The sequence below is a fragment of the Bombina bombina genome, chromosome 2, assembly GCF_027579735.1.
Source record: "Bombina bombina isolate aBomBom1 chromosome 2, aBomBom1.pri, whole genome shotgun sequence".
Lineage (NCBI taxonomy): Eukaryota > Metazoa > Chordata > Amphibia > Anura > Bombinatoridae > Bombina > Bombina bombina.
Genome location: NC_069500.1, coordinates 730,127,110 through 730,145,549, shown reverse-complemented (window position 1 = coordinate 730,145,549; position 18,440 = coordinate 730,127,110). Strand labels below are relative to the sequence as shown.

The 18,440-nt window shown below is 38.6% G+C and overlaps 1 protein-coding gene across 1 annotated transcript in view; it reads right to left on the bottom strand.

The window, feature by feature from the left end:
- LOC128649466 (protein Hook homolog 3-like) overlaps positions 1 to 18,440 on the bottom strand; it is a 227,087-nt gene that overhangs the window by 156,421 nt on the left and 52,226 nt on the right. The window contains 2 exon segments of the mRNA XM_053702748.1: positions 1,561 to 1,623; positions 6,538 to 6,605. Of these exon segments, the coding sequence (XP_053558723.1) occupies positions 1,561 to 1,623; positions 6,538 to 6,605 (131 nt within the window).

Genomic DNA, 18,440 nt, shown 5'->3' with positions numbered 1-18,440 from the left:
TGGATCAAGGAGGAAGAAGCAGGAAGACTGTGATGGAATTTTTACTGCGCAAAAAAGCGCTAAAATAGGCCCCTCCCACTCATATTACAACAGTGGGAAACCTAGTTAACCGTTTCTATGCAGAAATATACGTCAGCCATGTGGAAAAAATCATGCCCCAAAAAGATTTATCACCAAAGTACCTCACAAAAACAAATAACATGCCAGTAAACGTTTTAAACATACATTTTAAAGGTTATGTAGAGTTATCAATAAGCCTGCTACCAGTCGCTTCTACTGCAGTTAAGGCTCATACATTAGTTCAGTATTAACAGTATTTTCTTAGTCAAATTCCATTCCTTAGAAAATTACTTTACTGCACATACATTCATCAGCCTGATACCAGTCGCTACTACTGCATTTAAGGCTGTACTTACATTACATCGGTATCAGCAGTATTTTCTTAGTCAATTCCATTCCTTAGAAAAATATTTACTGCACATACCTCATTTGCAGGGGACCCCGCATGGCTGCTATTCCCTTTCTGAAGTTACCCCACTCCTCAGAATGTGCGAGAACAGCCAGTGGATCTTAGTTACTTCTGCTAAGATCATAGAAAACGCAGGCAGATTCTTCTTCTAAATACTGCCTGAGAGAAAAAACAGCACACTCCGGTGCCATTTAAAATAACAAACTTTTGATTGAAGAAATATTTAAGTATAAAACTCCACACTCCTCTCACGACCTTCCTACTTTGTTGAGAGTTGCAAGAGAATGACTGGATATGACATGTGAGGGGAGGAGCTATATAGCAGCTCTGCTTGGGTGATCCTCTTGCAACTTCCTGTTGGGAAGGGAATATATCCCATAAGTAATGGATGATCCGTGGACTGAATACACTTAACAAGAGAAAGAAGCCACACACACGTAATATAGAAAAGAAGCCACACACACACAAACAAGTAATATAGAAAAGAAGCCACACACAAGTAATATAGAAAACATGCCAAACACACACACACAAGTAATATAGAAAAGAAGCCACACACAAGTAATATGGAAAAGCCACACACACACACACACAAGTAATATAGAAAACAAGCCCCACACACACACATAATACAGAAAAGAAGCCACACACATACACACACGTAATATAGAAAACAAGCCAAACACACACACACACACAAGTAATATAGAAAAAAAGCCACACACAAGTAATATATAAAACAAGCCAGACGCACAAGTAATATAGAAAAGCCACACACACACACAAGTAATATATAAAACAAGCCAGACGCACAAGTAATATAGAAAACAAGCCAGACGCACAAGTAATATAGAAAATAAGCCACACACACACACACACACACGTAATATAGAAAACAAGCCAGACACACACGTAATATAGAAAACAAGCCAGACACACAAATAATATAGAAAACAAGCCACACACAAGTAATATAGAAAACAAGTCACAGACTAGTAATATAGAAAATAAGCCACAGACACAAGTAATATAAAAAAAAACTACACACACAAAAACCCTGTTAATAAAAACAGAGAATTATAAATTATTACCTGGCTGTCAAGTTCAGCATAAGCATCTGTTTTCATAGAGACAGGCGTTTCTTTACTCATTAGCTGCAATAAGATTACAAAGGATTAGAATAAGAAACTTGTTAAAACCATTTAAAACTCAATTAGTTAGTTACATTTGCTTGGATATCAGACAATTCTATGAAACACTGGTATCTTCTTTTACAACAATAGATTGTTTTAATATACATTTTCAAAAATTTTAAGCATGCATCTCCCCCCTTCATAAGTCAAACTTATACATGGAGAAGCTAAAACAAATGCTTACTGCCATCTCACTACAGTGTAGACATCAATAAAATTTTGCTTTTCCAGCCTTATAACACATTTTCTATGCTGCGCTGCAGAGTTGCACAATACCAAAAATGTAAAATGTGCAGATATATATATATATATATATATATATAGTTACATATATATAACAATCAATGAGTAGAGGTACAGCACTATATAAACCAATTTCTGTCCAGTTTTTAATTAGAGTGCACGGGAGAACAAGGGTCCTGCAATCCCTCAGAGTACAAACAGAGCAATAGAATACTCCCAGCACTTTTTCTTTAGGAAAACATCCTTTATTGAAGAATCAAAGAATAAAGCAACAGCTAAGTTTCGGGCCTACATAGCCCGTATTCAATAAAGGATGTTTCCCTAAAGAAACAGTGCTGGGAAAATTCTATTGCTATAATATATATATATATATATATATATATATATATATATATATATATATATATATATATATATATATATATATATATATATATATATGCCACAATGTAGGTTTACCGGTATGTAGTCCACAGTATCCACAGAATCAGGAACTCTCCAATGTAAAAGCAAAATCAAATTTTATTGTATCTCCATCTAAAAACAGCTTCATGCAATTTTCACACATGCGATAGGTCAAGATAGGTCAAACATGTTTCGTATGGTTCATATACATTACTTCCTCAGTGACCATTTCTTTTAACACAGCTCTATATGCCCTTATATGCACCAAATGTATAGACTCCACCCCTATTAACCATATTAATTGCACACACTTTAATCATTTAACTGTTTGTTTACAGGGGTAATATTTTTGATGAAAAGGAACCTATGTATTTACAAATCCAAGATTGGAACACTGTTACATAATATGAAATGTCAAAAAATTGAAATAAAGAAAAAATTTTGAAAGAATTTTAAAACATATTCATTTATTTAACAATTTGACATCCCATTCAGAGTTTAACCCTCTTGGCACTCTAGTATCCAGCTGTAATATCCAAATAAACTTCCCTTTTTTTGAGAATCTCTTCTCTATTGCCCCCTCTGGGGTGTCTAGGAATAACTTGGATACATTGAAATGTCAAGAGGGAAACATCCGAATTGTGTTCCCTTTTCACATGCAGTGACACAGGAGTGGAAGACTCTGGATCTTCAATTGACCTGAGATGTTGTAAGAAACAAACTTTTAGGGGGCGTGTAGTGAGCCCAACATACTGCTTACCACACCCCCTACAGGTCAAGAGATATATTACAAATGACGCATTACATGTTGAATGTTGTCTAATTTGATATCTCTAACCCGTAGATTGGAAAGTAAACTCAAGACCAAAATTGGCAAATGAACATGATTTGCACCTAATGCTGCTACATTTAAAGAAACCAGGCTTTAAAGACAGCCAATTCTTATTCTTGTTTGAAGGCAGCATAGAAGGCGATATCATGTTACCCAAGGTCTTATTTTTATGTGAGATAAAATGACACCCCTCATGCACTAAATCTTTAAGTGTTTCACCCACTTCTAAAATGGGTAGTGAACTCCTCACGATGTTGCAAATTTTATGATACTCCTTGCTGTAAGTAGTTACAAATTTAGGCTTATTCTCAATTTTATCCAACTTACTCTTTTGTATAAAAAGAGAATCTCTATCCAGATCATCCACTTTGGTTTTAGCATCCAAAAGCAGCTTTTCGTCATAACCCCTCTCTAAAAATCGGTCTGTCAACCTCATAGCATGTAATTCATATTTCTCATGCTCTGAACAGTTCCGCTTGACCCTCATGTATTGGCCTCTAGGTATTGCAGAGATGGTATGTTTGGGGTGGCAAGAATTCACATTCAAAATGGTATTACCAGCGATTTTTTTGCGATATAACTGCGTGTCAATTTTTTATTTCTCAAAATTCGAATAAAGCTCAATATCAAGATAGAAAATCCTCTCCTCACTATTCTCAAATGTAAAATTTAAATTAAAATCGTTATCTTGTAGGTACGTTATAAATTGGGGAATCAAATCCTTGGGACCCCTCCAAATAAAGAGTAGATCGTCTATATAACGACCAAAATAGGCAATGTACTCCTTGAAAGGGTTAGTATCTCCAAAGACGCGGAACAGCTCCCACCAACCCAAATATAGGTTGGCATATGAGGGCGCAAATTTGGCCCCCATGGCTGTTCCGCGTCTCTGGAGATAGTACTCCCCCTCAAACAAGAAAAAATTATGAGTGAGAAGAAAATGAATCGATTTCAAAATGAACTCTTTTAGTTCATTAGTATAACCTGAGTAATTGTCCAAAAAATACTTTACAGCCTTAATGCCCTTATCATGGGGGATACAGGTGTAAAGTGAAGCAACATCTACAGATAGAAAAGAAAAACCTGTTTTCCACTCTAGAACCTCTATCTGTTTAATCACATCAGTGGTGTCTTTTACATAGCTCATTAGATTTAAAACTAAAGGCTGTAGATATGCATCAATCCTTTCAGATAAGGGTTCATTTAAGGAACCAATACCCGCCACTATAGGGTGTCCTGGTGGACTGCAGAGATCTTTATGGATTTTTGGCAGATAATGAAAAATTGCTGCTCTAGGATATTTAACTGCCAAGAATTCTGCATTCTTTTGTGTTATCACACCTCTATAGACTGCCCAATCAATTATGGCATCCAAATCTCTCTGGTATTGGAAAGTAGGGTTATAAGGTAGTTCAGTATAAACCTCTATGTCTGCAAGTTGTCTATCTGCTTCAAATAGATAATCCCTCTTATCCAACACAACAACTTTCCCTCCTTTATCAGATCCACGGATAACTATTTCATCCATTTTCTGTAGGGACTGTAAGGCTTGATATTCACATCTACTCAGATTATCACATATATATACACACACACACATACATATATATATATATATATATATATATACACACATACATACTGTATATATACACACACACATACATACTGTATATATACACACACAACTATACAGGATTTCCACAGATCTTTGCGTGTTGCGTTATTACACAAATACATCCAGCTCCGAAAAGAGACAGATACAGCTGCCTGCTGACATATTTGCCATTTTGTTTACAGAAATAAAAACAAAATATAGAAATCTGCACATCTAGTAAAAATAAGACAAATGCCTCCACTGTTCATTTTAAATCTTAGAGGGGACAATAAAATTTAATAAAAACAAAAACATATTTCCAATGTAAATTAAGACTTGTAGCGCACAAATAATAAACAAATCTTGGAAGTATCTGATTTCTGAGCAATCATGAAATACACAGTAAGTATTCATTGAGGTTGTGATGTCATTATTTCTTTCCTATAAGGATCCCATGTATAGCAGTACAATGAACAGGAACCACGGATGTGCAAGAGTAGGGGTTGACCAGGGGAGTCACCCAAGCACTCTCCTTGCTAAAGTCAGGAATGTTATGTGGCATCTCTAGACTTGATCACAGAGGACCTTGTAATATCTTTTGTATCCAGCTTACTCCGTAGCTTCACTAGATACCTTAAAATATATTACTCAGTTTATTGTATCGTTGTTTAACCTCCTGTTAATATGCGTTGTTTCATCAGAAGGTATAAAAAATGTAACGCACACTTAGATTTCATTCACTGCTTTTTTAGCAAATGTTAAATCGGTCTTTCAGGATTTAGGTAAAAAATACAATTTTCAACAACTTTCCAGTTTACTTCTATTATCAAATTTGCATCATTCTCTTGGTATCATTTGTTGAAGGAGCAGCATTGCACTACTGGTTTCTAACTGAACACATGGGTGAGCCAATGACAATCGGTGTATATATGCAGCCAGCAATCAGCAGCTACAACCTAGGTTATTTGCTGCTCCTGAGCTTTCAGAGATAAAGCTTTCAGCAAATGATAACAAGAGAAGGAAGCAAATTAAAGAACAGAAGAAATTGGAAAGTCATTTAAAATTGTATGCTCGGTCTAAATCATGAAAGTCTAATTTTGACTTTACTGTCCCTTTAAGCAGCAGGTGCACAATTACAGAATCTTCTTTTCAACTCCATCCAAGACTGACTGAGCACTGCTATTTGCACGTGACCCATCTTAGTGCAGTTTCTACTTCTACAGCAGAGCAGTCAGATCATGCACTGTTTACTGGGAATTGGGCATCTGATTTGGCTGAACATCCTGCTTGAAGTTTTAGTTTAAAGGCAATGGGTAGCCAAGTCACTAAGGAAGCAAACACCTAACGGGGTGCAAATTTAGGCTTTTGCCTGATATTTGACAAAAATAGCAGGGAATGAAATCTAAGTGTTTGCTGCAATGTTTTATATTTATTGTCAATGTAGAATTGTTTCTTTTGTTTCTTGACTAAAAGGGCCATTGTAATTCATTAGGGTCATTAAGACTAGTGACCCTGCACCTCTGTGTGTTTAATCACCACAAGAGAAGTACAGCTCAGGATCAGCAGAACCAGCAGTGGTAGTTACACAGCTGGGCTAGTGGCAGTTTCAAATCAGGACCCATAGTGCTATGAAGGTCCCAAGCAGTACTTCTACTATGTGTTTAACCCCTTTGAGGACGTTAAACATATAGATGTACAGGGTTGTAGTCTGTGGGGTGAAAGGCACTGTATAAATACACATTCTCCCCTTCCTATTGCATCAGTAGTTTAATATCGGTCATTACCCAAGGGCCCCTACCTCTTGAATCGCAGTCATGACCATGTGCTGTACAGCCTCTTCCATCATCATGATTGTTTGGATATACTCTAAAATAAAAAGAACAGATTCCATTTTACCAAATGATGCTGCGAAAAATAATAAAAAAAAAATTATTAAAAAGTTTACCAATAAAGTTTAAGAAAACTGAAGGCAAAGTAAATAAATGTCTAAAAAACATAATTTATGTAAGAACTTACCTGATAAATTAATTTATTTCATATTAGCAAGCGTCCATGAGCTAGTGACGTATGGGATATACATTCCTACCAGGAGGGGCAAAGTTTCCCAAACCTCAAAATGCCTATAAATACACCCCTCACCACACCCACAAATCAGTTTAACGAATAGCCAAGAAGTGGGGTGATAAGAAAAAAGTGCGAAAGCATAAAAAACAAGGAATTGGAATAATTGTGCTTTATACAAAAAAATCATAACCACCACAAAAAGGGTGGGCCTCATGGACTCTTGCTAATATGAAATAAATGAATTTATCAGGTAAGTTCTTACATAAATTAAGTTTTCTTTCATGTAATTAGCAAGAGTCCATGAGCTAGTGACGTATGGGATAATGACTACCCAAGATGTGGATCTTCCACGCAAGAGTCACTAGAGAGGGAGGGATAAAATAAAGACAGCCAATTCCGCTGAAAAATAATCCACACCAAAAATAAAGTTTAAATCTTATAATGAAAAAAACTGAAATTATAAGCAGAAGAATCAAACTGAAACAGCTGCCTGAAGTATTTTTCTACCAAAAACTGCTTCAGAAGAAGAATACACATCAAAATGGTAGAATTTAGTAAAAGTATGCAAAGAAGACCAAGTTGCTGCTTTGCAAATCTGATCAATCGAAGCTTCATTCCTAAACACCCAGGAAGTAGAAACTGGCCTAGTAGAATGAGCTGTAATCCTTTGAGGCGGAGATTTACCCGACTCGACATAAGCATGATGAATTAAAGATTTCAACCAAGATGCCAAAGAAATGGCAGAGGCCTTCTGACCTTTCCTAGAACCGGAAAAGATAACAAATAGACTAGAAGTCTTTCGGAAATTCTTAGTAGCTTGAACATAATATTTCAAAGCTCTAACTACATCCAAAAAATGCAATGATCTCTCCTTAGAATTCTTAGGATTAGGACATAATGAAGGAACCACAATTTCTCTACTAATGTTGTTAGAATTCACAACCTTAGGTAAAAATTTAAAAGAAGTTCGCAACACCGCCTTATCCTGATGAAAAATCAGAAAAGGAGACTCACAAGAAAGAGCAGATAATTCAGAAACTCTTCTAGCAGAAGAGATGGCCAAAAGAAACAAAACTTTCCAAGAAAGTAATTTTATGTCCAGTGAATGCATAGGTTCAAACGAAGGAGCTTGAAGAGCCCCCAGAACCAAATTCAAACTCCAAGGAGGAGAAATTGACTTAATAACAGGATTTATACGAACCAAAGCTTGTACAAAACAATGAATATCAGGAAGAATAGCAATCCTTCTGTGAAAAAGAACAGAAAGAGCAGAGATTTGTCCTTTCAAGGAACTTGCAGACAAACCTTTATCCAAACCATCCTGAAGAAACTGTAAAATTCTCGGAATTCTAAAAGAATGCCAGGAAAAATGATGAGAAATATTATCGAGTCTGGAAGACTTACATTTCTATCTTCCTAGATACAGATTTACGAGCCTGTAACATAGTAATCACAGAGTCAGAGAAACCTCTTTGACTAAGAATCAAGCGTTCAATCTCCATACCTTTAAATTTAAGGATTTGAGATCCTGATGGTAAAAAAGGACCTTGTGACAGAAGGTCTGGTCTTAACGGAAGAGTCCTCGGTTGGCAAGAAGCCATGCGGACAAGATCCGCATACCAAAACCTGTGAGGCCATGCTGGAGCCACCAGCAGAAAAAACGAGCATTCCTTCAGAATCTTGGAGATTACTCTTGGAAGAAGAACTAGAGGCGGAAAGATATAGGCAGGATGATACTTCCAAGGAAGTGACAATGCATCCACTGCTTCTGCCTGAGGATCCCTGGATCTGGACAGATACCTGGGAAGTTTCTTGTTTAGATGAGAAGCCATCAGATCTATTTCTGGAAGTCCCCATATTTGAACAATCTGAAGAAACACCTCTGGGTGAAGAGACCACTCGCCCGGATGTAACGTTTGGCGACTGAGATAATCCGCTTCCCAATTGTCTATACCTGGGATATGAACCGCAGAGATTAGACAGGAGCTGGATTCCGCCCATACCAGTATTCGAGATACTTCTTTCATAACCAGAGGACTGTGAGTCCCTCCTTGATGATTTATAGTTTGAATAAAACTCCAAAACCCAGTTCCTAGAAAAGGAACTGGAATAAAAACCGCAGAAGATTCCAGGTCTGAGCAGCGCTTGAACCCCATGGGTACCCAGCCATGCTTCAACAGTATCCAAAATATATAGGACAGAAACACACTGAAAGAAAGTGTTAGCCTTACTGGAATAAAATCAAAGAAATTTGGACAAAATAGAACCAAATCAATTTTAAAGAAGTCTTAGCCTGCCCCTTACCAGCCAAGCTGGAATACGGCACGTACATCGCAATATTAGGGAGCTGATTTCGAACCCCAATTATAAACATGTTACTTGGGAAAGAACTCAGGAATTCGTTCCTTAATAAGAACAACCAAACTAGTATAAGCTTAAAGTTTTAGTCTTAGAACTCAATCTTGAAGCCCATAGTAACAGTTAAGAATTGAATCCAATTATAATTGATTATCTTAGAACAAAAGAAATATGGATTTTCTTTTTTTTTTTTTTTTTTTTTTTTTTTTAAATCACAAAATTCTTCTAGCTAAAAATAGATAAAGACATAGATTAACATTCATTTGCGAATATATTCAATAAAATGAAGACACAAATGAAATCATTAGCATGATAGTCCAGTTTAAAGGACCAGTCAAAACAGAGGACTTGCAAAATGCAAAACAGCACCTAGTCTAGTAAATGTTGTCCCTTTAACAATGCTAAAATAAATCATAATCTGATACTTGATCTTAAAGTAAACAGAAAAAATGAAGCAATTGCAATATCACAGGACCAAGAAAAGTACCTGAAACTAAACAATTTTCCATAAATAAGATACAACTATATAAAGGAAAATAAATACTATTTTGCTATAAAAACAATAGCATAATTAGTAGGAGTAGAGATAGCTCCAATAAATTGGAGAACCCTCCAAATTGAATTTAACTGCTGACAAAGAAACAGAATTTATGTTTACCTGATAAATTACTTTCTCCAACGGTGTGTCCGGTCCACGGCGTCATCCTTACTTGTGGGATATTCTCTTCCCCAACAGGAAATGGCAAAGAGCCCAGCAAAGCTGGTCACATGATCCCTCCTAGGCTCCGCCTACCCCAGTCATTCGACCGACGTTAAGGAGGAATATTTGCATAGGAGAAACCATATGATACCGTGGTGACTGTAGTTAAAGAAAATAAATTATCAGACCTGATTAAAAAACCAGGGCGGGCCGTGGACCGGACACACCGTTGGAGAAAGTAATTTATCAGGTAAACATAAATTCTGTTTTCTCCAACATAGGTGTGTCCGGTCCACGGCGTCATCCTTACTTGTGGGAACCAATACCAAAGCTTTAGGACACGGATGAAGGGAGGGAGCAAATCAGGTCACCTAAATGGAAGGCACCACGGCTTGCAAAACCTTTCTCCCAAAAATAGCCTCAGAAGAAGCAAAAGTATCAAACTTGTAAAATTTGGTAAAAGTGTGCAGTGAAGACCAAGTCGCTGCCCTACATATCTGATCAACAGAAGCCTCGTTCTTGAAGGCCCATGTGGAAGCCACAGCCCTAGTGGAATGAGCTGTGATTCTTTCAGGAGGCTGCCGTCCGGCAGTCTCGTAAGCCAATCTGATGATGCTTTTAATCCAAAAAGAGAGAGAGGTAGAAGTTGCTTTTTGACCTCTCCTGTTACCAGAATAAACAACAAACAAGGAAGATGTTTGTCTAAAATCCTTTGTAGCATCTAAATAGAATTTTAGAGCGCGAACAACATCCAAATTGTGCAACAAACGTTCCTTCTTCGAAACTGGTTTCGGACACAAAGAAGGCACGACTATCTCCTGGTTAATGTTTTTGTTAGAAACAACTTTTGGAAGAAAACCAGGTTTAGTACGTAAAACCACCTTATCTGCATGGAACACCAGATAAGGAGGAGAACACTGCAGAGCAGATAATTCTGAAACTCTTCTAGCGGAAGAAATTGCAGCCAAAAACAAAACTTTCCAAGATAATAACTTAATATCAACGGAATGTAAGGGTTCAAACGGAACCCCCTGAAGAACTGAAAGAACTAAGTTGAGACTCCAAGGAGGAGTCAAAGGTTTGTAAACAGGCTTGATTCTAACCAGAGCCTGAACAAAGGCTTGAACATCTGGCACAGCTGCCAGCTCTTTGTGAAGTAACACAGACAAGGCAGAAATCTGTCCCTTCAAGGAACTTGCAGATAATCCTTTCTCCAATCCTTCTTGAAGAAAGGATAGAATCCTAGGAATCTTTACCTTGTCCCAAGGGAATCCTTTAGATTCACACCAACAGATATATTTTTTCCATATTTTGTGGTAAATTTTTCTAGTTACAGGCTTTCTGGCCTGAACAAGAGTATCAATAACAGAATCTGAGAACCCTCGCTTTGATAAGATCAAGCGTTCAATCTCCAAGCAGTCAGCTGGAGTAGGACCAGATTCGGATGTTCGAACGGACCTTGAACAAGAAGGTCTCGTCTCAAAGGTAGCTTCCATGGTGAAGCCGATGACATATTCACCAGATCTGCCTACCAAGTCCTGCGTGGTTACGCAGGAGCTATCAAGATCACCTACGCCCTCTCCTGATTGATCCTGGCTACCAGCCTGGGGATGAGAGGAAACGGCGGGAATACATAAGCTAGGTTGAAGGTCCAAGGTGCTACTAGTGCATCTACTAGAGTCGCCTTGGGATCCCTGGATCTGGACCCGTAGCAAGGAACCTTGAAGTTCTGACGAGAGGCCATCAGATCCATGTCTGGAATGCCCCACAGTTGAGTGATTTGGGCAAAGATTTCCGGATGGAGTTCCCACACCCCCGGATGCAATGTCTGACGAATCAGAAAATCCGCTTCCCAAGTTTCCACTCCTGGGATGTGGATTGCAGACAGGTGGCAGGAGCGAGTCTCCGCCCATTGAATGATTTTGGTCACTTCTTCCATCGCCAGGGAACTCCTTGTTCCCCCCTGATGGTTGATGTACGCAACAGTCGTCATGTTGTCTGATTGAAACCGTATGAACTTGGCCCTCGCTAGCTGAGGCCAAGCCTTGAGAGCATTGAATATCGCTCTCAGTTCCAGAATATTTATCGGTAGAAGAGATTCTTCCCGAGACCAAAGACCCTGAGCTTTCAGGGATCCCCAGACCGCGCCCCAGCCCATCAGACTGGCGTCGGTCGTGACAATGACCCACTCTGGTCTGCGGGAGGTCACCCCTTGCGACAGGTTGTCCAGGGACAGCCACCAACGGAGTGAGTCTCTGGTCCTCTGATTTACTTGTATCTTCGGAGACAAGTCTGTATAGTCCCCATTCCACTGACTGAGCATACACAATTGAAATGGTCTTAGATGAATGCGCGCAAAAGGAACTATGTCCATTGCCGCTACCATCAAACCTATCACTTCCATGCACTGTGCTATGGAAGGAAGAGGAACGGAAGGAAGTATCCGACAAGAGTTTAGAAGTTTTGTTTTTCTGGTCTCTGTCAGAAAAATCCTCATTTCTAAGGAGTCTATTATTGTTCCCAAGAAGGGAACTCTTGTCGACGGAGATAGAGAACTCTTTTCCACGTTCACTTACCATCCGTGAGATCTGAGAAAGGCCAGGACTATGTCCGTGTGAGCCTTTGCTTGAGGAAGGGACGACGCTTGAATCAGAATGTCGTCCAAGTAAGGTACTACAGCAATGCCCCTTGGTCTTAGCACCGCCAGAAGGGACCCTAGTACCTTTGTGAAAATCCTTGGAACAGTGGCTAATCCGAAAGGAAGCGCCACGAACTGGTAATGCTTGTCCAGGAATGCGAACCTTAGGAACCGATGATGTTCCTTGTGGACAGGAATATGTAGATACGCATCCTTTAAATCCACCGTGGTCAAGAATTGACCTTCCTGGATGGAAGGATTGTTCGAATGGTTTCCATTTTGGACGATGGAACCTTGAGAAACTTGTTTAGGATCTTGAGATCTAAGATTGGTCTGAACGTTCCCTCTTTTTTGGGAACTACGAACAGATTGGAGTAGAACCCCATCCCTCGTTCTTTTAATGGAACAGGATGAATCACTTCCAGAAGATAACCTTGGAAGACTATTACTAGCGCCCAAGGATCCAGAACATCTCTTGCCCAAGCCTGAGTGAAGAGAGAGAGTCTGCCCCCCACCAAATCCGGTCCCGGATCGGGGGCCCGCATCTCATGCTGTCTTGGGAGCAGTGGCAGGTTTCTTGGCCTGCTTTCCTTTGTTCCAGCCTTGCCTTGGTCTCCAGGCTGGATTGGCTTGAGAAGTATTACCCTCCTGCTTAGAGGACGTAGCACTTGGGGCTGGTCCGTTTCTGTGAAAGGGACGAAAATTAGGTTTATTTTTGGCCTTGAAAGACCTATTCTGAGGAAGGGCGTGGCCCTTGCCCCCAGTGATATCAGAGATAAACTCTTTCAAGTCAGGGCCAAACAGTGTTTTCCCCTTGAAAGGAATGTCAAACAATTTGTTCTTGGAAGACGCATCCGCTGACCAAGATTTTAACCAAAGCGCTCTGCGCGCCACAATAGCAAACCCAGAATTTTTCGCCGCTAACCTAGCCAATTGCAAGGTGGCGTCTAGGGTGAAAGAATTAGCCAATTTAAGAGCACGAATTCTGTCCATAATCTCCTCATAAGAAGAAGAATTACTAATAATCGCCTTTTCTAGCTCATCGCACCAGAAACACGCGGCTGTAGTGACAGGGACAATGCATGCAATTGGTTGTAGAAGGTAACCTTGCTGAACAAACATCTTTTTTAGCAAACCTTCTAATTTTTTATCCATAGGATCTTGGAAAGCACAACTATCTTCTATGGGTATAGTGGTGCGCTTGTTTAGAGTAGAAACCGCCCCCTCGACCTTGGGGACTGTCTGCCATAAGTCCTTTCTGGGGTCGACTATAGGAAACAATTTTTTAACTATGGGGGGAGGTACGAAAGGTACACCGGGCCTGTCCCATTCTTTATTAACAATGTACGCCACCCGCTTGAGTATAGGAAAAGCTTCGGGGGGCCCCGGGGCCTCTAGGAACTTGTCCATTTTACATAGTGTTTCTGGAATGACCAGATAATCACAATCATCCAAATTGGATAACACCTCCTTAAGCAGAGCGCGGAGATGTTCCAACTTAAATTTAAAAGTAATCACATCAGGTTCAGCTTGTTGAGAAATTTTTCCTGAATCTGAAATTTCTCCCTCAGACAAAACCTCCCTGGCCCCCTCAGACTGGTGTAGGGGCCCTTCAGAAACAATATCATCAGCGGCCTCATGCTCTTCAGTATTTTCTAAAACAGAGCAGTCGCGCTTTCGCTGATAAGTGGGCATATTGGCTAAAATGTTTTTGATAGAATTATCCATTACAGCCGTTAATTGTTGCATAGTAAGGAGTATTGGCGCGCTAGATGTACTAGGGGCCTCCTGTATGGGCAAAACTGGTGTAGACGAAGGAGGGGATGATGCAGTACCATGCTTACTCCCCTCACTTGAGGAATCATCTTGGGCATCATTTTTACTAAATTTATTATGACATAAATTACATCTATTTAAATGAGAAGGAACCTTGGCTTCCCCACAGTCAGAACACAATCTATCTGGTAGTTCAGACATGTTAAACAGGCATAAACTTGATAACAAAGCACAAAAAACGTTTTAAAATAAAACCGTTACTGTCACTTTAAATTTTAAACTGAACACACTTTATTACTGCCATTGCGAAAAAGTATGAAGGAATTGTTCAAAATTCACCAAAATTTCACCACAGTGTCTTAAAGCCTTAAAAGTATTGCACACCAAATTTGGAAGCTTTAACCCTTAAAATAACGGAACCGGAGCCGTTTTTATATTTAACCCCTTTACAGTCCCTGGAATCTGCTTTGCTGAGACCCAACCAAGCCCAAAGGGGAATACGATACCAAATAATGCCTTCAGAAAGACTTTTCTATGTATAAGAGCTCCACACACATGCAGCTGCATGTCATGCTGTTCTCAAAAACAAGTGCGCCATACCGGCGCGAAAATGAGGCTCTGACTATGATTAGGGAAAGCCCCAATAGAATAAAGTGTCTAAAACAGTGCCTGCCGATATTATTTTACAAAAAATACCCAGATTAAATGATTCCTCAAGGCTAAATATGTGTAAATATGATCGATTTAGCCCAGAAAATGTCTACAGTCTTAATAAGCCCTTGTGAAGCCCTTATTTACTGTGTGAATAAAAATGGCTTACCGGATCCCATAGGGAAAATGACAGCTTCCAGCATTACATCGTCTTGTTAGAATGTGTCATACCTCAAGCAGCAAAAGACTGCTCACTGTTCCCCCAACTGAAGTTAATTCCTCTCAACAGTCCTGTGTGGAACAGCCATGGATTTTAGTAACGGTTGCTAAAATCATTTTCCTCATACAAACAGAAATCTTCATCTCTTTTCTGTTTCAGAGTAAATAGTACATACCAGCACTATTTTAAAATAACAAACTCTTGATTGAATAATAAAAACTACAGTTAAACACTAAAAAACTCTAAGCCATCTCCGTGGAGATGTTGCCTGTACAACGGCAAAGAGAATGACTGGGGTAGGCGGAGCCTAGGAGGGATCATGTGACCAGCTTTGCTGGGCTCTTTGCCATTTCCTGTTGGGGAAGAGAATATCCCACAAGTAAGGATGACGCCGTGGACCGGACACACCTATGTTGGAGAAATATAGTTTAAAAATAAAAGAAAATTTTCAGCCTATTCCTTTCCCTAGTATGGGGAATTGGAAAGAAAACCTCTGAAATCACAGAAGAATAAAAAGGCAGAAATAGTGTCAGCTAGTCTTAAAGAACTAGTTACCTTAATATCCAAAATAATCAACACCTCTTCAACAAAGAACAAATATACTTTAATAATAAAAAAAAATATATAAAAAAGTAGATTTGTTAGTGTCAATATCTGATGAAGAGAATTTCTGAAAGAGAAAAAACATCATCAGAGAAGGATAAATCAGTATGTTGTTGGTCATTTGAAACTTCAATAATTAAAAAAGAAGTGAAAAAGACCTAAAAATTGTATTAGAAGGCACGAAGTCAGACAAAGCCTTAATCAGAAAAAATATTTCTTATAAATCTTCTAAACATTTCTTGTACTTAAGAATGGAAATGTATAAAGCATAAATACTAATGGAATCTGCATGTAAAAGTATATCATAATAACTTATTACAAACCATAGCTAAAGATAAACATTTATAACATTTAAAATAAATGAACTTAGCTTTGGTAGAACTGAAACTCAGTTAAGCATTTTTCCAGAAGTGGCTTCTGACTCAGGGTCAATCGGAGACATCTTGCAATATGTAATAGAAAAAACAACATATAAAGCAAAATTGATCAAATTCCTTAAATGACAGTTTCAGGAATGGGAAAAAATGCCAGTGAACAAGCTTCTAGCAACCAGAAGCAATAAATAATGAGACTTAAATAATGTGGAGACAATAGTGACGCCCATATTTTTTAGCGCCAAAAAAGACGCCCACATTATTTGGTGCCTAAATGCTTTTGGCGCCAAAAATGACGCCACATCCGGAACGCCGACACTTTTGGCGCAAAAAAAAGTCAAAAAAATGACGCAACTTCCGGCGACACGTAAGACGCCGGAAACAGAAAAAAAATTTTGCGCCAAAAAAGTCCGCGCCAAGAATGACACAATAAAATGAAGCACACAGGGAAAAAGTCAAATTTTAAGGTAAGAAAAAAATTGATTCATTCATATGCATTATCCCAAATATGAAATTGACTGTCTGAAATAATGAACGTTGAACATCCTGAGTCAAGGCAAATAAATGTTTGAACACATATATTTAGAACTTTATAAAAAAGTGCCCAACCATAGCTTAGAGTGTCACAGTAAATAAGACTTACTTACCCCAGGACACTCATCTACAAGTAGTAGAAAGCCAAACCAGTACTGAAACGAGAATCAGTAGAGGTAATGGTATATATAAGAGTATATCATCGATCTGAAAAGGGAGGTAAGAGATGAATCTCTACGACCGATAACAGAAAACCTATGAAATAGACCCCGTTGAAGGAGATCATTGAATTCAAATAGGCAATACTCTCCTCACATCCCTCTGACATTCACTGCACGCTGAGAGGAAAACCGGGCTCCAACCTGCTGCGGAGCGCATATCAACGTAGAATCTAGCACAAACTTACTTCACCACCTCCATAGGAGGCAAAGTTTGTAAAAACTGATTTGTGGGTGTGGTGAGGGGTGTATTTATAGGCATTTTGAGGTTTGGGAAACTTTGCCCCTCCTGGTAGGAATGTATATCCCACACGTCACTAGCTCATGGACTCTTGCTAATTACATGAAAGAAAACACAAACATTGAACATAGGAGGCAGAAATAACATAATAAATATAGCCTAAAAAAATTCCTAAATTAGTCTTCACACGTTAAATGTTGTCCACAGAGTAGCGAGGGAGCATAAACCCCGTTAATACACCCGACTGGTTTTGTGCTAGAAGTTGCACTTTTTCACAGACATTTCTATATGCTACTGTGATTTATGTGTTTATTAGTCACTTATTTAAAGGGACAGTCTACCATAGAATTGTTATTGTTTTAAAAGATAGATAATCCCTTTATTACCCATTCCCCAGTTTTGCATAACCAACACAGTTATATTAATGTACTTTTTACCTTTGTGATTACCTTGTATCTAGGAACCTTCTTCCAGCCCCCTGATCACATGACTGATTGTTTAATATCTATTGTCTTAAATTTAGCATTGTTTTGTGCTAAAATCTTAAATAACCCCCTGTGCCTGAACACAGTGTTATCTATATAGCCCACGTGTACTTTCTGTCTCTTTGTGTTAAAAAGAGATTTAAAAAGCATGTGATAAGAGGCAGCCCTCAAAGGCTTAGAAATTAGCATATGAGCCTACCTATGTTTAGTTTAAACTAAGAATACCAAGAGAAAAAAGCAAATTTGAAGATAAAAGTAAATTGGAAAGTTGATTAAAATTAAAAGTCCTATCTGAATAATGAAAGTTTAATTTATACTAGACTGTCCCTTTAAGCATTGCCTTCAATTTGCTCAAACGTTATTGTGACTTAAAGATTTAACCACTGGTTGCTCTTTTAGCAATTAACTGACTTTATGAATTGAGCTGCTGAGAAACATAGGTTTTTTATGACAGATAAGAACCATAGGCCCAACAAGTTTGCCCACATTTCCTAAAAAAGTATAATTAGTTTGTAGAATAGCGTTATGCTTATCACAGGCATTCTTGGCGCCCCCAACATATTTGTCCTTAGCACCTCTAATGGAAGTGTATGCCATGAGTCAACTACCCTTTCTATGAAGAAGTCTCTCCTTCTAAAGCAGGAGACATACGGGTGTTACTATTTGATCTCACATTTCACTAATGGTGAATAGAACACACCAATAGGCATACGTTTTAGACCATTTTCAGGTAAATATTTAACAGGATGTGAAACACATTGAGACTGCCATACACAGTTTCTTGATTATGCATCATTAAAAAAAAAAATCGTAGTATACTTTCATCAGTGTTTTTGTCC